Consider the following 24,980-nt stretch of genomic DNA (forward strand, 5'->3'; position numbering starts at 1 on the left):
CCAAACTTTTTGACATTTGATCTTTCAATGTAAATATATTTTTATTAAAAAAATTTTGTAGTTGTAGATGAACAGCATTTTCTTTATTATTATCTTTTTAAATTTTTGTGTAGTGCTAAGGATTGAACCCAGTGCCTCATACGTGCTAGGCAAGCACTCTGCCACTGAGCCCCAGCCCTCAATGTAAAATATTCTTAGAAAATAAACCAGTGTCGATTAAGTTCATAATAAATTTTATAAGAAGAAAATGCTGTTATTTTCGAATGTTTGGAACAGTTGTCAGAAAATAATAAAATGACAGGAACATTTACAAATGTTGAAATTATTTACTGAGCTATGAATTCTTGGCAGAGGAAAGGATTTTTGAAGTATCTGAATCCACCTATTACAGAAAACAAGAATGACTTCTAGAATGCCTCTCACATATTTAACCAGCCTCTTCAAATCCTTCCCAAATTTGATACACTTCATCTCAAAAAAAGAACAAAACCCATTTTTAATCACTTAAAAGAATAAAAAAATAGGGGATTAGAGAACAGTCACACCCTTGAAGCAGCTTTGCATATGCAGAACACAGTACTGGCTTCAAAAAAATATAGATTCTGTGCACTTGCATTACTTAAATGTGAAGAGCTGCCATCCTCTTCCTTTATAAAATTAGGAAGCTATATTCATTCAAGCACATTAACTTCATTGTACTTCATATAGTTTTATACTTGGAATGAGGCTGGAAAAAAACATTAGCACAGAGCTGTTAATAAAACAACTTTAAAACATTAATTATTGTGAAATAGGATCAAATGAAAATCAACCTTGGATTAACACATTTCTGATTACATAAATAAGTTACTTTCTTTACTAAAAATTTCCGCTATCAGAAGATCCTGATTAAAATAAAGAAATATATAAAACTGGAACAGGAAGTAAAAGTGATTGATTGGTTCATCTCAGAAGGTCCACTGGCCCAATTGCCAGCCACAGAAGTCTCTAAGTTCTCAACGGAGTGTGACCAGTTCTTCTGAAGAGGTAGGATGAATGGCAACCGTGTTGTCAAAGTCAGCCTTAGTTGCTCCCATTTTCACTGCAACAGCAAAACCCTGCAGCATTTCATCACAACCAATTCCCTGCATATGGATCCCAACCACCTAGGGAAAAAAGAAATTATGAAAGAGAAATTATTTATTTGGTGTACAGTGATGAGAGGAAATATGACATTAAAAAACCCTATAGGCTGGATGTGCAGTGCAGTGTGCTTGCTTAGCATGCATGAGACCCTGATTCTATCCCCAGCATGGCAAAAACTAAAATGAAACAAAAAACCCAAAAAACTTAGATTTTTTTTTTTTTTTTTGTGGTGCTAGGGATTGAACCCAGGGCCTTGTGCATGTGAGGCAAGCACTTTACCAACTGAGCTACATCCCCAATCCCTTAGAATATTTTTAATCCTAATTTGGCATAGCACTGTGACCCTGGACAGGCCTGCTTCAATGTCCTCCTCGAGCCCATATCAAACAGCTATTCCTCAGGTTCTCTTCACTCTGTCCCATGTACCAACCATGTTCTCTTTTGCACAATGTGTCCCTCTGTTTGTTCTCCCTCTCTTAAGAGCTAATGATTAAAAGAGCCATAGAGTAGTGTCTTTCAGACTAAATTAAATTCCATCGCATGAACTCTCAGTGCCAATAGTTCTCTGTCATGGTCCTATCATAGTCAGAATTTAATCACTACTTGAAGGGGATCCCTTCTGCTTCTGCTCCCCACTCTATCCCCATGGCTGAACATAATAATGGCACTTGGGAAGTACTCAATCCAAATATGCTGTTTGGCTATGTGAAGGATGTAAAGAGCATTTATTTCTAATCAAATTTCACCATGAAGTTTCTCAATATGTTGTCTATCTTCAGCAAACAGTTCTATAATATATTTATCATTCCATTAAAAAGCAAAAATTAGCTGGGTGTGTGTGGTGCTGCACACCTGTAATCCCAACAACTCAGGAGGCTGAGGCAGGAGGGTCATAAGTTTGAGGACAGTCTCAGCAACTTAGCAAGACTCTGTCTCAAAAATGCTGGAAATGTAGCTCAGTGATAAAGCATCCCTGAGTTAACTCCCCAGTACCAATTTGGGGGGGTGGGGGGAGAGAATACACTTAACACTACTGAACTGTCCACTTAAAAATGGTTAAGATAGGGGCTGTGGCTGTGGCTTAGCGGTAGCGCACTTGCCTGGCAAGTGTGAGGCACTGGGTTCAATTCTCAGCACTGAGTATAAATAAATAAAGTTCTATAAACAACTAAATGGTTAAGATGTAGACCAGCTCCACTGGCAAAAAATGAAGTTTCCTACTTTCATCCTTATACAAGGGTAACTGAAATAACCTAATGTTAACTAGTTATTTTCCTATTATCTGTCTCCCCATCTCTGTTTCACAAGAAAAGTAACTTTGAAATGAACAATATGGTTTTTGTTCTTTGTTTCTATTTTCTTTAGCCTTTTTCTACAAAACTCCAACTTATAGGAGCTCTCATTCTATTTTATGGAATGAGGTATTACCTGATTCTTGATTAAAAAACAAAGCCAATTAAGATAGTTTTTTTTTTAAAAAAAATGTATTTCTAGTTATAGATGAACACACTACCTTTATTTATTTTTTTTTATGTGGTGCTGAGGATCTACCCCAGTGCATCACATGTGCTAGGCAGGTACTCTACCATAGAGCTACAACCTCAGCCCCAAATAAGTTTTTTTAAAAAAATTTAAAAATCCCAAATCAAATATCATGTGTGCATTAAACAGCAAGGTCTACTAACATCCAACTGATCTTACAAAGAGTCTCTGGTGATGGCAGGAACCTCATATATTCTGCCTCTCCATATTGCAGGTCTTACTTAGTCTTTAGAAGACTGCCAAGTAATACTCATCAAATGAATGAATGATGATGGCTGACATGAGGAAATAACTTATATAACAATATAAGCAGGGATCCTGCTGACCAATATCAAGAAATCTTAGGCTATGAATGAGCCATCAGGACTGAGATAACAAGCTCTGTTTTGCCGCCACCCTCCTCCTCTGCTCTGGTTCTCAGCTTCTGTCAGTCCTTGGGGGTGCTGAATTCTGTAAATTAGGGACTATATCTGGGTTTTGGCTCACACTAAATTAGACACACTATACTCTTTTTTGACAACAGAAGTTGGAAACAATATCCAAATCTTCATTTAAACCATTGTCCCAAGCAATACTGATTACCCCCCCCCCAAAAAAAAAAACCACCCAAACAAACAAAAGTACATTCTCATTCCTAACAGTTGGGTGGGGATACAGGTTACCAGTAGAGTGCTTATCTGGCATGCCTGAGCCCTTGGGTTCAATCCCCAGCACAGGGGGTGGGGAAGATCCTCATTTTAAGCAATATTGCTAAGTTCCATTTTACTATTTAACTAGAAACAGCCTAATAGTCTGGCTGAGGACCAAAATTAAAACTGCTATTATTTTTTAAAATATTTTTTAGTTGTTGATGTACCTTTATTTTGTATTCATTTATGTGTGGTGCTGAGGATCAAACCCAGTGCCTCACACATGCTAGGCAAGTGCTCTGTTACTGAGCCACAACCCAGCCCCCCTATTATTATTATTATTTTTTTAGTTATTGATGGACCTTTATTTATTCATATGTGGTGCTGAGAACTGAACCCAGTACCTCACACATGCTAGGCAAGTGCTCTGTTACTGAGCCACAACCCAGCCCTATTATTATTATTTAGTTATTGATGGACCTTTATTTTATTTATTCATATGCAGTGCTGAGAAATGAACCCAGGGCTTCACACATGCTAGGCAAGTGCTCACTACTGAGCTATATTCCCAGCCCTAAACCTTTTTTTTTTTTTTGGGGGTGCTAGGGATTGAACCCATGGCCCTATGCTTGTGAGACAAGCATTCTACCAACTGAGCTATACCCCCAGCCCCAACCTATTTTTTTAATGTCAAAATAAAACTGATTCAAATGCAAATCAAAACTACAATGAAATATCAATTCACACCCACCTGGAATGGCTGTTAATGAAAAAGATAAGACAACAGCAATTGTTGGCAAAGGAGTGAACAAAATAAAAACCTTATACATTACAGGGGTGCAGGGGATATAAAATGGTGCAGACACCAAGAATAATTCAGCAGGCTCTCAAAAACTTAAAGGCATAAATTAGAAAAAATAGCCGAATAAACTACTTCACCATTTTATGTTAAACTCAAAATTATATTATATTCTAACCTTTACCAGTATTTTGTTTCCTATCTATTCTGGTCTACTGGTCAATGTTGACCAGGTCTTGGTGTTTTTTTTTTTTTTTTTTTTTTTAATAGCTGTTTTTGTTTTTTAGTTGTAGTTGAACACAATACCTTTATTTCTTTATTTCATGTGGTGCTGAGGATCAAACTCAGTGCCTTATGCATGCAAGGCAAGAGCTCTGAGCCACAACCCCAGTCCAGTTTTTCCTTTAACAAAAAAAATTTTTTTTTTGTAGTTGTAAATGAACAGAATGACTTTATTTTATTTGTTTACTTTTATGTGGTGCTGAGGATCGAACCCTGTTGAGAGCCACAGCCGAAGGGGCCCCAGCAAACTTCTAGCTGCCAACTGATTGGCTCCTTTGCGGTGATGCTCTTTGGGCTGTTTCCCCGCCCTTTCAGACCAGGGAGCTGCTCATTGGGGGACTTTTTTTTGGCTCTGCCCACGCAACCCAGCCAATCAGCCTCAAGAGCAGGAGGAGTGGGGGAGGTGGAGAGGCTTGTGGCAAGCCGGTGGTGGCAGTTGGGCTCCTCAGGTTTTCCTGAGGAGCTGTTTTGTTTGGTGTGTGTGGTTCTAAAAAATAAAGTTCGTTTCTTTTGACAAGTGGCTCCTGAATTGTGCCCAGCCAGACTGCGGCAGAACCCAGTGCCTCATCCATGCTAAGCAAGTACTCTGCTGCTGAGCTACAGCCCAGCTCATCTTGGTGTTTTTTTGTTTTTTTTTTAATAAGGATTTTTTTTTTAAGACGGATATCTTTATTTATTTATTTTTTTATGTGGTGCTGAGGATAGAACCCAGTACCTCACAAGTACAAGGCAAGTGCTCCACCGCTGAGCTATAACCCTAGCCCCCATCTTGGTGGGTTTTGATCCTCATTTTTTTTTTTTTTTTGTGCTGGGGATTGAACCTAGGGCCTTGCAGATGCGAGGCAACTGCTCACTTGCCTAACATGTGACATCCCCAGTCCTTATCCTCATTTTTTAAGGGAAATGCAAAGTTCTTTCTAAATAAAACACTATGAAGGACAAATTATATATATGATATATATACATATATACATAATATATAATATGACATATATATTATGTATATATGTGTGTGTATATTATATATATATAATATGTATATATAGTTGATAAAGTAGAACTGCCTAGTTGAACCCGTAAGCTTACCTACTTGGTCTCCCCCATCTCCTGTCCCAGACAACTACCAGCATTCCTGTCAACTTTACAAAGCATTGTTTAGCTTACTGAATTCTTTTCATACCTTTTCCTCTTTGTTGGCACAAACCATTTTCATCACACATTTAGTTTTCCTTGTGGTCACTGCGTGATACATTGGGGTAAACGTGGTTGAGTAGATCTTCACATTATCTTTTCCATATTTATTAACAGCCTCATCTATAATGCACATTTAAAAAAAGCATTTATCAAAAAAGAAAAAAAACCTAAATAATTACACTGAGCTATCAAAAAGAAAGTTGGGCAGAAATACTTAGCCTAAGTTAAATCACAAGATGTATCAAACAATACCAAAATAAAGGACATTCTACAAAATAAATGTCGATGGCACTAAAAAAAAAAAAAAAAAAAAAAAAAGACAGGCTCAAGAATTTTGTCTCTTGATTAAAGGATACTCTAGAGGTATAAAAGCTACTGGTAATACATCATCTGGACTAAATTCTGGACTTGAGGGAAAAAATGTAAAAAATGACATTAGATAATTGGCAAAATTTGCATAAGATTTAAAGTTTAGGTAATACTGTATCAATTGAAGTTTTCTCATTTTGAAAACTGTATTATGGGGCTGGGGATGTCGCTCAAGCGGTAGCGCGCTCGCCTGGCATGCGTACGGCCCGGGTTCGATCCTCAGCACCACATACAAACAAAGATGTTGTGTCCGCCGAAAACTGAAAAATAAACATTAAAAAATTCTCTTGATGGGCTGGGGATATGGCTCAAGCGGTAGCGCGCTCGCCTGGCATGCGTGCGGCCCGGGTTCGATACTCAGCACCACATACCAACAAAGATGTTGTGTCCGCCGAGAACTAAAAATCAATAAATTTAAAAAAAAGAAAACTGTATTGTGTTTATATAAGGGAACAACCTTGTTTTTAACAAATAGATACTTAAATGTGTATGTATATAGCGTGAAAAAACTGATAAAGCAAAATTATTAAAGATATATAGGAATCCTTTATACTCTTTTTGCAATTTTTGTTTAAATTTAAAATTAGTTCAAATAAGTAAGCTAAGAACCATCAGAAAGACAAACAGGGTAGTGTGGAGAAAAGAAACCATACTTTCAAAATATTAGTAGCTAAGGAATAAATTGGAGCTGGCAGTACCCAGAGACTAACCAAAAAAGGAGTGTAATTTGGGGGCTGAGAAAGATTTAGTGGGCCAACAAGAGAACAGAAGTAATAAAATGACCTTGTTTTAAATACCTACCTTCTGTGAGTCCAACCGTCCCAATAGGGGGATGACTGAAGACCACAGTGGGGATGTTGTCATAGTCTAATTTGGAATCTTCTTTGCATTCAAAAAGTCTATGGGCAAGTTTCCGGCCAGCAGCTATTGCAACTACAAAGACATTTTAAAATCAGTGTTTATCTTACTGTTCATTTTTTTTTTTAAACATTTATTTTTTAGTTGTGAGTAGACATAATACCTTTGTTTTATTTTATTTTACAAGGGATCGAACCCAATATCTCACACCTGCTAGGCAAGCGCTCTTCCTCTGAGCCCCAGCCCCTTACTGTTCATTTTAACAGCAGAATTGTTCTACTATCTATTTATCTATCTGGCATGATATAATAAAGTTTTCTCGTTTTGAAAACTGTATTGTGTTTACATAAGGGAACAACCTTGTTTTTAACAAATAGATACTTAAGTGTGTATGTATATAGATTGAAAAAATGATAAAGCAAAGAAAACGTATCAAGCTTTAGTTAACAATTCAAAACACTGACATATAAGAATTCTTTACCATTTACTATCAAAACAAAAACAGAAAAACAAGCTACATTGGTAAGTTTCCAAACATCTGGCAGTAAATCTATTTAGTGATGATATTAGCTTTCTGATAGATACTTTAAAAAAATATCATATTTTATTATTTTTAAATACCTTTATTTATTTATTTTTATGTGGTGCTGAGGATCGAACCCAGCACCTTGCAATTCCTAGGCGAGCACTCTACCAATGAGCCACAATCCCAGCCCCCTGATACATATTAATGGAACAAATTAGTTTTGCACATCTCTGATTCTATTCATAACCATATTCATTTCACAGTAAGATATTTTAACATAAGAGGTTACTCTTGCCAGGTGAGTAAGCCCAGCTACTCAGGAGGTTGAGGTAAGGAGGATCATAAATTTGAGGCCAGCCTAATTAACTTAGCAAGACCCTGCCTCAAAATAAAATTTTAAAAAGGGCTGGGGAGGTAACTCAGTGATTGAGTGCTTGCCTAGTATGCCCAACACCCTGGGTTTAATCCCTAGCACTGAAAAAAAACAAAACAAAAACCTAGAAGTTTATTCTCCTTAGCCCTTTTTATTCCTAACAGTCTTACATTTGGGGGTTTGGGGAGTATAACAGTATCACAGAGCTTGCCTAAAATATGCAAGGACCTAAATTTGATCCCCAACACTAGAAACTTTTTTTTTTAGTCAGCACAACTAAGTCTTTTTTTTTTTTTTTAAAGAGAGAGAGAATTATTTTAATATTTATTTTTTAGTTTTTGGTGGATATAACATCTTTATTTTATTTTTTATGTGGTGCTAAGGATTGAACCCAGCGCCCCACGCATGCCAGGCGAGCACTTGAGCCACATCCCCAGCCCACAACTAAGTCTTAAGAGATCTATTGTAAAATGTTGACTATTGTTAATAACAATATATTATATACTTGAAAATTGCTAATGGAGTAGATTAAAGTGTTCTCACCAAAACAAAACAGAAAGATACACATGTGAGGTAATATATACCTTACCTAGCTTGTCTTAGACATCCACAATGTATAAATACTTCAAATCATGTTATATATACACACACTCTCTCTCTCTCTCTTTTTAAATTCAATTAAAAAATAAATTAGAGCCAGGCATGGTGACGCTTGCTTATAATCCTAGGAATTTGGGAGGCTGAGGCAGGAGGATTGCAAATTCGAGGCCAGGCTTAGCAATTTAGTCATGCCCTAAGCAAACTAGCAAGGCTCAAAATAAAAAGGGCTGGGGATGTGGCTCAGTGTTAAAGCACCCCTGGGTTCAATCTCTATTACCAAAAATAAAAAGTTATAAATAAATAATAAATTAGGAGCCAGGCACTGTGACATATGCCTGTAATCCCAGCAATGCCAGCTACTTGGGAGGCTTACCCTAGGAGGATCACATATACTTGGGCAACTTAGTGAGACCCTGCCTTAAAAAAAAAAAAGCTGGGTGCAGTGACACACACCTGTAATCCCAGTGGCTTGAAAGGCTAAGACAGGAGGATCGTGAATTCAAAGCCAGCCTCAGCAATGGCAAGGCACTAGGCAATTCAGTGAGACCCTGTCTCTAAATAAAATACAAAATAGGGCTGGGGATATGGCTCAGTAGTTGAGTGCCCCTGTGTTCAATCCCTAGTACCAAAAAACAAACAAACAAAAAATAAAGAAATTATCACCAACAATACAAAACAAAATAAAAAATAAATACAGGTGGTGGTGGGGGAAGAGAGCTTCTAAAGCAAATAAAAGAATTGGGGTGTGGAACAGGATAGGTTTCCATCCTGAAGCAACATCCCCAGGGCACTTTAGAAAATCTGATGAAGTCCTTCAGAAAGATGGACCAAAATCTGAAGGAATGACATCATTAACTAGATAAAGGTAAGACAAAGAACTTGGAATGTGATCCTTAACTCAGGACATGGGTTGAGGTCCTGGATGGGGGAATCAAGGAGAATCAGTTACAAGGCTAATCTAAATGACTTCTTCCAAAAGCCATTTCCACTGTCAACACAAAACTGTGACTCAAAGACTTCAGAGGGTGACCATATCGTATACACAAAACCTTTGGTCATTGCTAAGCATTTTCTTTTTAATATATATATATTTTTAATTGTTGATAGATCTTTATTTTATTTATTTATATGTGGTGCTGAGAATCAAACCCAGTGCCTCACTCTTGCCACGCAAGTGTGCTACCACTGAGCCACAGCCCCAGTCCCTATTGCTAAGCATTTTCTTAAGTCTTTTAAAGAAAATTGAATATGGTTCAGAAAATGTCAGGCCTCCAAATCAACATCCATGTCAATACATTTTTACCATTTTGATGATATGAAGATACTTTGCTGAAGTGGATTTGACTATGAAAAGCTGAACAGTTTTATATAGCACACAGGGGAAGCAGCATTACCTGGAGTAAGAAGAGCTTTCCCACACACGTCCCCGACAGCGTAGACACCTTTGACATTGGTATTCTGGAATTCGTCTACTATAATATGACCTTTCTCATCAGTTTGAATTCCCTAAAATTATGAAGGGATATCACATGAATACTAATTTATCTACTAAAAATCAAAGAGCCAAGCTCTACATCTGCCTCAATATGCACGACACCCCTTTACCTGAGCATCCAGGAACCAACCACAAGACTTAACACAACTTGAAAGTGTGTGAAGTTGGCAAGTTTGTATCTTTGTTTAATGTAACAGGTGAAATATTTTGTCCAAGTTTAAGATGTTTGACACAGCAATGTGCAATTCAACTGGTACGGGAAACAAAGAAAGGAATCACTCAGCTCTCAGATGAACTACCTGCTAAACCTGAGTGCTTTTCAACTTTGTTCACCAACGGGCTCCTCCTAAGGCAGGCTAACACATCCCATACAGGGACACAGCCTGAAGCAGTCACCAAAAGCATTTGCAGTTTACTATTTTTTATTTTTAAAAATTTAAGCAAACTTCACATTCTACTCTAAAATATACTGATATTTCCCATAACCAATTTTCCTTCTCTGCTGAGACATATATTTGTTTATCTTATGGCTCTGCAGATAAGATACACTCCAGTGTGAGTAATAAATGTACAGCAAAAGAAGAAGCATAATGGATTATACAGGGCAGCATGATGGTTAAGAGTAGACTCTTCAGAGCCAGGTGTGGTGGCACATGCTTAAGATCCCAGAGATTGGGAGACTGAGGCAGGAAGATCACAAGCTCAAGACCAATTTAGGAAACTTGGTGAGATCCTGTCTCAAAAAATAAGAAGGGTGAGGTATAGCTTAGGGGTAAAGCATTTGCTTAGCATGCACAAAGCCCTGAATTAATCACCAGCGCCACCAAAGAGAAAAAAAAGAAGGGTAAAACCTTTGGACTTTATGGGGTTTATGGGTCTACCTGGGGTTCAAATCCCATAAGATACATTATACAGCTATATCTTAACATCTCGATAAAACGGAACATTTCTCTTGCCTCATTCTTAAAAAATTCAGCAAACAGAATTTAATACTGGACCCACCAACACCCACACTGTACAAAGGCAAAGTTGCTCTTGAAGGGTGAAAGAGCTGGATGATTAGTTTCATTAATATAAAAACAGACAACTACTTTGACTAAATTTCATAGAACAATAAGATTAAAAACAAGCCAAGGGGCTGGGTTTGTGGCTCAGTGATAGAGCGCTTCCTGAGCATATGTGAGGTACTGGGTTCAATTCTCAGCACCACATAAAAATGAATAAATAAAATTATGATATTGTGTCCATCAACAACTAAAAGAAAAAAACAAAACAAATATCTCCCTGGGCATTTTATTCTTTGTAAATAGGTAGCTGGGCACGGTGGCACACACCTGTAATCCCAGCAATTTGGGAGGCTGAGGCAAGAGGATTATGAGTTCAAAGTCAGCCTCAGCAATTTAGTGAGACCCTAAGCAACTCAGTGAGACCCTATCTCTAATAAAATATAAAAAAAAAAAGGGGGCTGGGATTGTGGCTCAGCGGTAGAGCGCTCACCTAGCACGGGCGGGACCTGGGTTAGATCCTTAGCACCAAATAAAAATAAAGGTATTGTGTTGTATCTATCTATACCTAAAAAAATAAATAAATAAATATATATATATAAATAAAAGACTGGGGATGTGGCTCAGTGGTTAAGGACCCCTGTGTTCAATCCCTGGTACAAAAAAAAAAAAAAAAAAAAGAAAAAGAAAATAAACCTGGCTTGGTAGTGCATGCCTATAATCCCAGCAGCTCAGAAGGCTGAGGCAGGAGGGTCAGAAGTTCAAATCCAGCCTCAGTGATTTATCGAGGCCCTAAGAAACTCAGCAAGACTCTATCTCTAAATACAATATTTAAAAAGGGCTGGGGCTGGTAATCCCAGCGGCTCGGGAGACTGAGACAGAGGATTGCAAGTTCAAAGCCAGCCTCAGCAAAAGTGAGGTGCTAAGCAACTCAATGAGACCCTGGCTCTAAATAAAGTTTAAAAAAAAACCTGAAAAATAAGATTGGGTGTGTAGTTCTGTGGTAAGGTATGTGCTGAGCATAGACAAACCCCTGGGTTCAATCCCTAGCATCAAAAAAATGAAGATGATGATGATGATGATGATGATGAAGAAATAACCTTTTATAGAGATGAAAAAGAAATCCACATTATAAAAGAATTTAATATTAGCACATAAATGAAAATGTTACATACTGCTCCAGAGGCTCCATCAACACTATAAACCTCCAACATAAAATATTCTATTATTGCAATTGAATAAGATAGCCCATTACAAAAAACATCATAAGTATCAGAAACAACAGGTTAACATATACTGCATTGGTAACTATAAGTCAGGGGCTACTATAAGTCAGGAGCTAAGCTAATTATTTTGCAGGTACTTTCTCATTTACTGTTCTCTATAACACAATGAGACAAAGTAATATTTTTATTTCCATCCTGTATGTGAAACAATTGAAACAGAAAACTTAAATTGCTTGTTCAGGGCCATGGAACTGGTAAATGATAGAAGTGAGGTTCCAATTTGGTTTGAACTCTGGGAACTACACCCCAAATCACTGTTAGACTTTACTTCAAAATTTAAGAGAAGAATATTTTCTCTGTGTGAAGTACTGGCAGATCCCAGAGAGAGATAGCTTAACATCTGTTTCCTCTGCTGAATAACACAATGTTCAGGATGAGGTATACACTCAGCTATCTGAATTAGATGCTGGGGACAATCTGGGATCAGTATAGGACTTTCAATATTCACACAGCAAAAGGGAAGTCTGCAAGAAGGAAGCCAGCAGGAAACCACTGGACCATCTAGATATAATATAATTAGGGACTGATCCAGAGTGAAGGCACTAGAAAGGGAAAATATTTCAAAGGAAAAGTGATTGGATTTGATGACAAACTGAATATATGAAATAAAAAGAATCCAATGAATCCCACTCAAGTTTTGGATGGGTGAGATAGGGACAGATTCAAGATTGCTCAGGACAGACTAAGTCAGCTTACCAGATTGTTTAAATTCAAGCCCCTGGAATTTGGGTCCCTCCCAATGGCCCAGAGCAGGCAGTCAACATCTGGAATAGTGGTCAAGGTCGGCTTGCTTCCAGGAACTTCAGTAATCACGGAAACTTCCAGGCCTGATGAAGTCCTTTTAACTTCCTTGACCTATTGGCAAATAAAATGTTAAATGTGAGTGGCAAGGCAAGGGGAGAAGTTGGAAGGAAAGCAAATGAAGATGAAACTTAAAAAAATTATACCTTTATCTTATTTATTTATTTACATGAGGTGCTGAGGATTGAACCCAGGGAGTCCCTAAAATTTTTAACATTAAAAAAAATCCCACCTGAAACCTATAGTTGACAAAGACAATTTACTTTCAGCCACAGGCCATCAGCATCAGAAGTCCCTGGAGCCAGGCTTGTTTCCTGTGTTGCCCCAAAGCTGCCAGTCAATGACTGGAAATGTCAACTAATGTTATCATTGTAATGCTTTGGCTTAAAAACAAATTATTAAATGCACTTCTTCAAATCTGTGATAATATTTTAAGTCATAAATCTAAGCACAGTGGCTTGAAAGAAAGGATGTAGCAGCATCACCAAGAAACTTTTCTAAAGCATGGTCAATGCTTCCTCCTGGACATTCGGAATCAGAATGGGGGAAAGGAATAACCTATTCAGGACAGCTGAGTTTATACACAGCTACCCCTCCATTCCTGTAGGGAAGTGGTTCCAGGAACCTCAACAGACATAAAACCTGTGAATGTTCAAGTCTTTTATATAAAATGGCATAGTATTTGCATATAACCTAGATACCTCCTCCTGTGTACTTTAAATCAACTTCGTTTTACTTAAAATTCAAAACACAAGGTAAATAGGTGTTAGATTGTATTATTCAGAGAAAAAGTTTGTACATGTTCAGTATACATGCCACTGTTTTCCCCAAAATATTTTTGATCCACAAGTAGTTGACTCTGCAGATGCAGAACCCATTGATAAAAGAGGGCTGACTATGCAGCTTAGTGAAGGTCCTAAGGTGATTTGGATGATAAGCCTTTCTACTAGTTCAGCATATTTATACTTACAAAGCATGTTCTCATTTATTATTTTACTTAATAGAGTTGATGTTAAAAGGATGAAGTTGTGGGGGTGGAAAAAACATTTTTACAAGATTATTCTCCAAGAAAATTGGCTGAAATTCAAGAATTCCCTGAGGAGTAATGGCTTTTGTAAAAGTTAGGCTTAAAAATAGGTTCCACACTATCCTGTCACATATATCTTGAAAAAAAAAGAGAGAAAGAAAAAGACTTCAAGCAGCAATTAAAAATCAAAAAATTATAAAAATTGATCAAAATAAACCATAAAGTACTTGTATTAAAAATATGTTCCATTTTAGTTTGCACTACGATGCAAAAGAAAACAATTTCGGTGCTTTCTCTCTTTGTAGTGCACCAAACTGAACGGGGAATATACTTGTAGGATGAAGAAGACAAAAAAAAAAAAAAAAGATTCCAAGGGCTGGGAATGGGGCTTAGTGGTACTTGCCTGGCATGTGAAAGGCCCTAGTTTTGACTCCTAGCACTGAAAAAAAAATCCCATACTATTTTCTGGAAAACAAATGTAAATATAAAAAGTAAGGATATGCAAAAAGGTATATGGGCACAAACATCAAAGCTTCTAACTGCCAGGTTTCTAATCTTTTACATATTTGGCTTTGTTAACACCTTAATGTGAAAAGTAGCTTTCTTAAAAAAAGGAAAGAAAAGAAATAATTGGCAGTACTCTAGGAATAGAATAAATTTTGACTGAGGAGTTTGTGTTTATAAAATTGAGGGCTGGGGTGTAGCTCAGTGGTAGAGTATTTGACTTGTGTAAGGCCCTGGGTTTGATGCAAACAAAGCATGACAACCAGGAACAAAATTCGAAACCTAAATGGGTGAGGTCAAAAGCAAAAAGTGTTATTCCCCAGAGACAGATGACAAGAGGCTATGAGCGGGCCTTGAGGACACACCTGTGAGTACTTCAAGACCTCCACGCCAGCGTTCTCCAGCTCTTCAGTGCAGTTGGAACTGATTAGTGAATCAAAATTTCTAAGTACCTGTGTACAGATATAGGCAACAGAGGGATGGGGGTTGTGGAAAAAAAACAAAACAAAACGTGATTAAAGACATGCTACAAACTTGGGAGGGAAATTTCAGTGCTGTATTATCCTTTTCCCTATCTCCTTCATTCATGGTCATATTGAGAGTGTAGGGTTTTTTTGGTTTTTGTTTTGGTACTGGTGACCGAACCACGGAGCACTTTAGCACCAGGCTATATCCTCAATCCCTTTTATTTTTTGAGACAGGGTCTCACACTAAGTTGTGCTAGGTAGCTTCAAATTTGAAAACCTCCTGTCTCAGACTCCCAGGTCACTGGGATCACAGGTACAAGCCATCCTGGGAGACGGAAGCGAAGTTTTAATAAATCCTCTCTTCTCCTACCAGTGTCTATATTATATTTGACTTAATTCCTGTTTTAGAGTAAAAATAAAATGGATAGTCAGCTCGGCACAATAATATATGCTTATAATCCCAATTACTAAGGAGGCTAATGTCAAAGGACCATAGGTTCTAGGCCAGGCTCTACAACTTAGCAAGCCCGAGTTTGAAAAAAAATAAAAAGGGCTGGAGATGTCATCAGTGCTTACCAACTTTCCAAATGGACCAATGTACTGATAAGACTATAAAAATTTACTTATTTATTAAATACTCTGCCTTTCCTCTTCCTTCCAATTTACTGGATATTTCAATCATGCAAAATCATGTTTATGAAAAGTACTTTTCAGGACATAAATCTCCTTGGGGTTGAATTACATGACATATTTCAAAGCCAAAGAGAAAGTTTTAGGAGTATGCACTGCCCAGGATTGTAAGCAAACCTCTGGTCCCTCCATTTGTTCAAGTTAAGAAGTATAACCAGCCTGGTACAGTGGCGCATGCCTGGAATCCTAGCGGCTCAGAGGCTGAGACAGGAGGATTATGAGTTCAAAGTCAGCCTTAGCAAAGGTGAGGGGCTAAGCAACTCAGTGAGACCCTGTCTCTAAATAAAATACAAAATAGGGCTGGGATATGGCTCAGTGATTTAGTGCCCCCCTGAGTTCAATCCCCGGTACCTTCCCTCCACCCAAAAAAGAAAAGGAAAATACAGGGAATGGGAAGGAAAAGGCTAAGATTTACCTTATCATGCCGTATCATTAATGATGTCTTAGAGCCCAGGGCTGAGAGGATCCCAGCTATTTCCACAGCAATATAACCTGCGCCCACAATGACACTGCGGCTTAAATGAGAGCAGAATGTTAATGTTTTATAATTTTAGATTTATAGACAAGTTATACAGATACTATGACATTTCTTTAATGACACAAAAACCTTCCAAACTAGAGATGGTTTCTTTCTTTCTTTTTTTTTAAGAAAAAGGAAAAAGAAGTTTTACTGCTTTGCAAGCAAAGGAGAAACACAGGGGACTTCTGTCCCAGAGGCTGTGGTTCTGCCCATCAACAGGAACAGGGGGCTTTTCAAGAGGTTATTCAAAGGCTACATTCCACATGTTCTGTGTTGGAGTTATACTTCACTTGTTAATTTGGACCATTTCTGAGATCTTCTGCTTCCATCCCCAAAGTCTGGATTACTTCATTTTTATAGTGGGTATACACTTTAGAGATGGCCTCTTATGTGTCTAAAACTAACAGCAGGGCCACAATTCTTAGCACCATTACTCTTCTGTGTTGGGTGTTTCTCCTTGATCATGACTTAGTTCTATCAATTCTTGCAATATGGTCAAGGGCCAATTTAAGCAAGCTACTTTAACTTCTAGGATAATTCTGCAAACTAAACTTCCTGAATACATTTTGATTTAAAAAAGAATCTTCAGTCCTGGTTAAAAGTTTGAATGAAGGTCTAAACCAATAGTGAAGAAGCTCTGATCCTGGACCCAGCTCCAGGTTTACTTTCATGCTACAGTCTGCAGAATAAGACCTCTTTTTTGGTTATCCCCTTTGGGGCTGGTGCCCTCTAAAGCTTCATACAACCTCTCCCAAGGTTGCAATGCATCATGGGTAATAAGCACTCAAGGGGAGAACAAAGGAAAACTTGCTCCAATATCTCCCTCAGGCAAAGTACCTACACTGTAAGTCCCAGACTTCACAGGGCTTACAATCTGGATGGAAAAAAGTAAAAACCCAAATGGTTCAACACTGCACAGAGCAGGAGAGGAGGAGTAGGAGGAGGAGCAGGAGGAGATGATTACACCTGCTCAGAGAGGAGAGCCATACCACTGTGGCCCCCATTTACCAACACGTGGCTCTCCTGGCCTGCTTTCAACTAGAGACAATAGCCAGGACCTGGAAGATCATCACCAAAGTCCCTGCAGGTCTGGTTACACCAGAGGTATCCCTGCTAGCCTACTTTTCTTGATTCCTTTTTCACTCTTCCTATGATCTAATACCTCTATATTCTCTCCTCCTACCTCATAAACCTCACATCCCACACCTCCCCCACACTCTTTGTTCACCATTAGAAACCACAGGCACTTATGCAAACCTACTATTTATATTGTAGATATTAATCTCACACATCATTTCTCATTATTGTGACAAAACTGTAATTGTCTAAATAGGAGCTATTTGGTTTCTGGTTGCATATTGTTTGCATTGGGTACTGTAAATATTGATCTCCCCTTTAAAGGTGAGGTATTAGTAACCTCCAGGAACACTACAAGAAAGAAAAACAAATGGCTATAAGAGGTAATGACCCTCTTATCCTACAATCCAGAGTATGAAAAGAAAAATCTCGGTATGGTTCAAACCTATGAAATAGCTCTTCTTCCATCTCCACCATTGTTTCTGACCTCTTTTCCTTTCTACAGTTCTTCCTTCCTATTGCTTTCCTTTCTCCTATCCACCTTCTTTTTATCCCCAGACATGTATTATTGAAGTTCTATGCTGTGTTAGGTATCACACTAGACAGGATGGATAACGATTCCTGCTCTTAAGGAATTTTGGAAGAGAGAAACATGCTCTAGAGTTGGTCAAGGATCACATCCAGTCAGTTCTTGCAGAGTAGAGAGTTTAGAAAATGCTGCAGATTCCTGAAACACAACTAGCTCTTGCAGGGCCCCCAGAAGCAGTCCATGCAAGAAACAGGCATGTACTGGGTACAGTGTCACATGCCTATAATTCCAGTACTCAGGAGATTGAGGCAGAAGGACTGCAAGTTCAAGAACAGTGATTTAGTGAGACCTTGTCTCATAATAATAAATAAAAAGGGTTAAGATGTAGTTCGGTGGTAGAGTACCACTAGGTTTAAACCCCAGTTTAAAAAACAAAACAAAACAAAACAAAACAAAAAAAAAAACGATGGGGGAGAGGTGCTGGGGATATAGCTTAGCTGGTAAAGTGCTTGCCTTGCATGCACAAAGCCCTGGGTTCAATCCCCGGTAACACACACACACACACACACACACCAAAAAAAAAAAAAAGGAAAGAAAAATAGGCATGAAAAAAAAAAACGGTTTATTCAGAGACCTGCAAGGAACTCAGTGCGTCCCCTCAGCTCCCATTAGTACCCATTATTACCCTAATGCTAACACTTGCCACTGTCATCTTCACTGGAAGAAATCTTTCAAGTTGCCAAATCCCCAAAGCACTTCTTTTTCCTCCTTCTGGCCCTCAGGACCACTTATGCTACAACCTTCCATGGGATTCATGCTCCCAACTCCATCCAACCAGAGGATAAAATGGAACTACACAGTGCACATGGTATTTTGTCTACAGAATTCATTCTTTCCCTGATTCTTTACTTATTTACCATGATTATAACAAGGATTTCCCTGGGTTACCTAGACTGTTCTCAAACTTCTAGGTTTAAGCAATCCTTCTGCCTCAGTCTCCCAAGCAGCTAGGACCATAGATGCATGCTGCCATGCTCTGCTCAACAGTTAATTCATTTTCCTGTGTTCTTAAAAGTCTATTGTTTATAACATGTATAAATGCATTCATTAAATTTTTATTCATGTCAATAAAAGCTTAATAAAGGACTTTAAAATACCTAATGAACAGATATTTATAATAAAACTTGTTTCAGGTTGAGTCTAGATCAAATTTTATTATCTAAACATGATGACTCATGACCACATTTCTGGAAGCATGCTCACATGTGTCATGTCATTCAACACTAACACTAAGTAGTACAGGGAGGATTGTGAGGGATGAAAGGCTGTTATCCAATACATTTCCATGCACTAACAGTAAACCTAAAAAGACTATAGGCTGTTCTGAAACCTCATCTAAGTCAGAAGATGGCTTGGTCTACATATCCATTTTCACTGGTGCCATGGAACTGTAGAGTACAGTCCTCATCCTTTATGAACTGTGGCTATTGGTGACTTAAGGTAAAGATGGATTATTAGTCACTGATGATCTCTGAAAGCATTTGTAAAAGTAAGGCTTAGGACCTCAAACTGGACTTGCAACAGCCACTGAGGGAGCAGCAGATTAAGCACCATCAACTAGAGAGTGACTCAGATGGAGACAGAGGCCAGGCTCTGGGCCACAGGTTCTTTCTTCTATTCATCTCTTACCACGAGTAAAAGGAGAACCACTCCAAAAAGCCTGCAACATGCAGGGCCTTCAAATGAGAGAAATGTTTTCCCTTGTTACCTTCTTTTCCTCTATGAATCAAATTCATGTCAGAAATTCACTAAAGTTACTCAGACAAACCTACATCAAGAACAATGCCAGGGAATGAAGATGTAACTCAGTGGTACAGTGTTTGTCTAGCATGTGCAAACCCTGGGTTCAATCCCTAGTACAAGAAAAAATAACAACAGTAACCAAAAAACGCCAATGTCAGCTGGTCACTTTGGCACATGCCTATAGTCACCAGCTACTTGAGAGGCTGAAGCAGGATGGCAATTTAAGCCCAGGATTTCAAGTTCAGCCTAGGCAACATCGTGAGACCACCATTCAAAAAAAAAAAAAAAAAAAAAAAGAACAAGAACAATGTCAGAAAATATATTTTTGTGAGACCAACAGAGCCATCTTTTATGGAGACCCCTCTGTACTAACTTTGAAAAATCCAGAGTCAATTACTTTAGAGATGTTATGACTTGATGCCATATCAAGCTGAAGAGAGTTTAAGGTCTTTCTTTTTTTTAAATATTTTTTTAGTTGTTAATTTTTTTTAGTTGTTAAATTTATTTGTATGCGGTGCTGAGAATCGAACCCAGTGCCTCACACATGTTAGGTAAGTGCTCTACCACAGAGCTACAACCTCTGACCAGAGTTTTAGGACTTATATTATTGAGTCTTCAATACTATCCTGTATCTGATTTGAGTTCTTAACATTCTACAATGGCCTCTGCCCAAAAGCATATAAGATTTCAAGGATCTACTGAGGAGTACTAGTGGATGAGGTACCCAAGGACAGAAAAGGAGAAAAGGTAGAAAAATTGAATTTAGAAAACACTATAAATGGTTGGGAAGGGGAGGAAGAGGAAAAGTTCTCAGGCAAGACTGTGGAAGAAGGGACCATTAAGGTGAAGTCCACTTACCGAGGCAATTCTTCCAACTGAAAAAATCCATCACTGGTTATTCCTAGGCTGGCACCTATGTAGAAAATACAATATTGATCACACAAGACTGCACTTTCTCTTGTACACAGCATTTTATGCAAGAACCAAACAGTTTTTCAGTTAACACACAGTTTTGTCAAGTTTGTTAAAGTTTCCACTTAGAAAATGGTCCACTAAGTCTTCTGTGAATCAACACTTTTAATTTCTTTCTAGAACTAGAAGCAACGGCAGCTAACTAACTTTAAATTTACTTTAGCCAGGGCTGGGGTTGTGGCTCAGGGGTAGAATGCTCACCTAGCACATGTGAGGCATTAGGTTTGATCCTCATTACAACATAAAAATGAAATAAAGATATTGTATCCACCTACAACTAAAAAATAAATATTAAAAAAATACTTTAGCCAGGTGCTAAAGTCTCTGGGACCCTGTCTCAAAATAAAATCAAAAGGGCTGGGTATGTAGGTCAGTGATAAAGTGTCCTTGGATTCAATGACTTAATCCCCAATATTGCAAAAAGTAATTATAGGGCTGGGGATATAGCTCAGTTGGTAGAGTGCTTGCCTTGTATGCACAAGGCCTTGAGTTCAATCCCAAGCATCATAAACAATCAAAAAATAATTATAATATATAAAAGCAAATACACACACACAGATACATACACACAGAACCCAAGCATCATGATTATAAGATACATCTTTTCAGAGGTGATAAATATTTTTAAAAACGTGTCTTGAAATCAATAGATACAGTGCCTGATTCTGTTTCTGCTGTGTCTTTTATGCCTATTCTCTTCTCCTATCCCTGGCATTGCAGCAGGGAAAAAGTAACTGTCTTAAAAGATAGTTACTTGAAGTAAGATTGAAATATTTCCATCACATTTCTGGTAAAAACCATACCCAATCTTCTGTACTGGGAATTACAAGTTTTCTAGCTGATCTACATCCTTCTCTGTCCCTTTCAAGTCACTGTCCCATTTGTTTCTAAAATTATCACTGAGCTGGGTGTGGTGGTACACACTTGTAATCAGTGACTTGGGAGAGGATCTCAAGTTTGAAGCCAGTCCCAGCAACTTAGTGAGACCCTTGACAACTTAGTGAGACCTATCTAAAAATAAAAAAATAAAAAGGACTGAGGATGTAGCTCAGTAGTAAAGTACCCCTGGGTTCAATATCTGGTACCCCAAAATAAATAATCACTGAGATCTTGTTACTATAATATTTATAAATTAACATTTGTCAGTTATCATAAATTTAGAGATTCCACTATTTGGCTTAATAAGTTCCCATAAATTGGCCCCAACCCAATTCCAGTCTCAGGTCACAGTATTTGCCTCAAGAATGTCAGTGCTAGAAAAACTGGCTGAATTGTTTCAATGTCCACCGAAGACATCTTTATTACCCACTGATTCTTTTCTTCCTCAGCACATTACATTCAGTTTGTGTGCACAATTCCCTAGAAGTCTTCCTGGTTCATCCCAGCCCATACTAATCTGGCCTGCCTGGCCTGCCTCTGAGTACTTAAAACCTCACTATCTGGCAATCATGTATTAGAACATTTCATTTAGTGTTTGTATTTGCTTTGTTTTATTTATTTATTTTTTTATTTATTACTTTTTATTTTTATTTTTTGGGGTACCAGTGATTGAACTCATGGGCACAGCCCTATTTTGTATTTTATTTAGAGACAGGTTCTCACCGAGTTGCTTAGTGCCTTGCTGTTGCTGAGGCTGGCTTTGAACTTGCGATCCTCCTGTCTCAGACTGAGCTGCTGGGATTACAGGTGTACACTTGGCTTACTTTTTATATTTTAAATAAATTGATAAATGTTTAAAAAATTTTTTTGAATAAGAGATTATTTTATTATATTATATTATATTATTTTACTTTGAGGTTCTAAGGAAAGAGTAAGCCATACAGTATTGGGAGTGAGAAATGCCTGGATTTCCTATGTTCTAAATTATTTGTTTTCTTTTAGGGTTAAATAAATTATTTATTTATTTATTTTTAATTGAATTATTTATTTATTCTAATTTGTTATACATGATAGCAGAATGCAATTCATTTCATATTATACATATATAGCCCAATTTCTCGTCACTGATTGTATACAATGTATTTTCACACCATTCTTATCTTCATACACTTTGTTTGCATTTGCTTTATTTTACTTTTAGGCTAGGCATGGTGTGTATGCCTGTAACCCCAGTAACTCAGGAGGCTGAGGCAGGAAGATTGCAAGTTCAAGATCAACTTTAGCACCTTAGCAAGGCTCTAAACAACTTGTCTCAAAATGAAAAATAAAAGGCCAGGGACATAGCTCAGTGGTAAAGTGCCCTGGGTTCAATCCTCAGTACCACACACACATATAGACAAAAAAAAAAAAAAAAATCACACACACACACACATATATGTATATAGATATACATATATGTATATATTTCTATATCTTAGAAACTATACCTATCAAGGATACTTATGTCTAATATTCTAATTCTATTTAACATATGTCTAACTATTTCATGTCTAATATATTCATTTGTGATTATTTGAATGTTCTATGTCTAATATATTTTATGTTTAATATTCCCAACTAAATTTTAATCTACTTGAGAATGGTATCTTCATATCTTTTACAGTAATTGTCTTTACCTTTAGGGGTCAAACACTTTGTTTTGTTTTGGGTACTGGGGATAGTACCCAGGAGTGTTTTGAGTTATATCCTCAGCCCTATTTTTGAGACAGCATCTAAGTTGTCTTGAACCTGTGACCCTCTTGTAGGTGAGATTACAAGTGTGTGCCACTTGGCCTGGCATGAATACTTTAAAGCTGGTGACAATTTATGGATCCTCTCTTCAGAATGATCCATATAAAATTCAGGATGGTAATGAGTCTTATGGCACCAATCCATGGAACATAAAAAAGTGGCATAAACTATGCTCACCATCCAAAAGACCTGCAAAGGTAGATAGGGCCATCTCTGAGATTCCTAATTTAATCTTCTTTTATAATCTCCATATTACAGACAAAAAGATGTATATAAGGCTTACTTATGGGCTGGGGATGTGGCTCAATCGGTAGCGCGCTCGCCTGGCATGCGTGCGACCCGGGTTCGATCCTCAGCACCACATACAAACAAAGATGTTGTGTCCGCCAAAACTAAAAAAATAAATATTAAAAAAATTCTCTCTCTCTCTTAAAAAAAAAGTTGCTTTAAATTTGAAAAGAGGGACTGCAATATTAAAAAAAAAAACAAAAAAACAGGCTTACTTAACTAGTTAAACTACATCCTTACAAGATCTCTCTCCCTTCAGTCAATATATTTGTACCTTATAAATAGCAACACTTCTAACAGAGACTAGAAACAATCTATACATGCTAAGATTGAGGCTACAATAGTTTGAAATGGATGAAATCTCTTTCCTCTCCTCTTCACTAACTACCACTTAGCCAATTAATTTTAGGTTCTACAGAGACTTTTTTCATAGTCTTTCTTTTTTTTTTGGCGGGGGTTGAGGGTACAGGGATTGAATTCAGGGGCACGCGATCACTGAGCCACATCCCAGCCCTATTTTATATTTTATTTAGAGACAGGGTCTCACTGAGTTGTTTAGTGCCACATTTTTGCCAAAGCTGGCTTTGAGCTTGTGATCCTCCTGCCTCAGCCTCCCTAGCCGTTGGGATTACAGGTCTGCACCACCATGCCTGGCTTCACAGCCTTTCTTAAGAGAAAACTGGGGTCTGGGGATGTGGCTCAAGCGGTAACGCGCTTTCCTGGCATGCGCGGGGCGCTGGGTTCGGTCCTCAGCATCACATAAAAATAAAATAAAGATGTTGTGTCCACCGAAAACTGAAAAATAAATATTAAAAAATTCTCTCTCTTAAAAAAAAAAAAAAAAAAAAAGAGAAAACTGGTATAGGCATATCCATGGCCTAGTTTGTAATTCTGAATGCAATGGAAAACCCCTCCAAATAGTTAATAACTATTTGCCTTTGAACTCACCAGGGATCTGGCTCTCATGAGGATATGAGGGGACACCACCTGTGGCAATCAGAATGTGAGGAGCTGTGTATTTTTTCCCATTAACCTCCACTGTGGGCTGGGGATCACATGTGAATGCTGCATGGCCATGGATGATTTCTATATGGGACTGAAGAAGAAATAACAACATTAGACTGTTCTTAAAGCAAAAACACCTGATGCAACATATCAGCTCTTCCGTATCTCCAGTAAAACTTGTGATTTTTGGTTTGAAATACCAAGACAATTCTGTTTCTTGCGTTTATGTAGAGTTCTTGACTGCTAACTGATACTCAAGTAAAGGGATTGCCATTAGATACTGAAAGCATAAAATAAGAAATGCAAGAAGAAATGGAAGAGGAGGAGAAAGGAAGCACTGCGAGAGAAAGTCTTCCTTACAGTGAGAGAGATTGAAGAATGATGTGTCTGGAGGAAGGGAAGAAGAAAGAGGAAAACAAAAAAATAAAGGTTAAGGGGCTGGGGTTGTGGACTCAGCAGTAGAGCGCTCGCCTAACACATGCAAGGCGCTGAGTTTAATTCTCACCACCACATAGAAATAAATAAAATGAAGGAATTGTGTTCAA

The 24,980-nt window shown here is 37.9% G+C and overlaps 1 protein-coding gene across 2 annotated transcripts in view; it reads right to left on the reverse strand.

Annotated features, from left to right (window-relative positions):
* Positions 1–216: 216 nt before the first annotated feature.
* Gsr (glutathione-disulfide reductase) overlaps positions 217–24,980 on the reverse strand; it is a 58,519-nt gene continuing 33,755 nt past the window's right edge. For both annotated transcript variants that reach the window (XM_046453289.2, XM_046453288.2), the window contains exons 5-13: positions 24,379–24,526; positions 20,359–20,413; positions 15,987–16,086; positions 14,780–14,866; positions 12,779–12,937; positions 9,692–9,803; positions 6,742–6,873; positions 5,558–5,691; positions 217–1,145 (exon numbers count right to left, since the gene is read on the reverse strand). In XM_046453289.2, the coding sequence (XP_046309245.1) occupies positions 996–1,145; positions 5,558–5,691; positions 6,742–6,873; positions 9,692–9,803; positions 12,779–12,937; positions 14,780–14,866; positions 15,987–16,086; positions 20,359–20,413; positions 24,379–24,526 (1,077 nt within the window). In that variant the 3' untranslated portion in view covers positions 217–995. The remainder of the gene's footprint in view (positions 1,146–5,557; positions 5,692–6,741; positions 6,874–9,691; positions 9,804–12,778; positions 12,938–14,779; positions 14,867–15,986; positions 16,087–20,358; positions 20,414–24,378; positions 24,527–24,980) is intronic.

The sequence above is a fragment of the Marmota monax genome, unplaced genomic scaffold (genome assembly GCF_021218885.2).
Source record: "Marmota monax isolate L192 unplaced genomic scaffold, Marmota_monax_Labrador192_F-V1.1 WCK01_AAM20220418_F8-fsc00117, whole genome shotgun sequence".
In the NCBI taxonomy this organism is placed as follows: Eukaryota; Metazoa; Chordata; class Mammalia; order Rodentia; family Sciuridae; genus Marmota; species Marmota monax.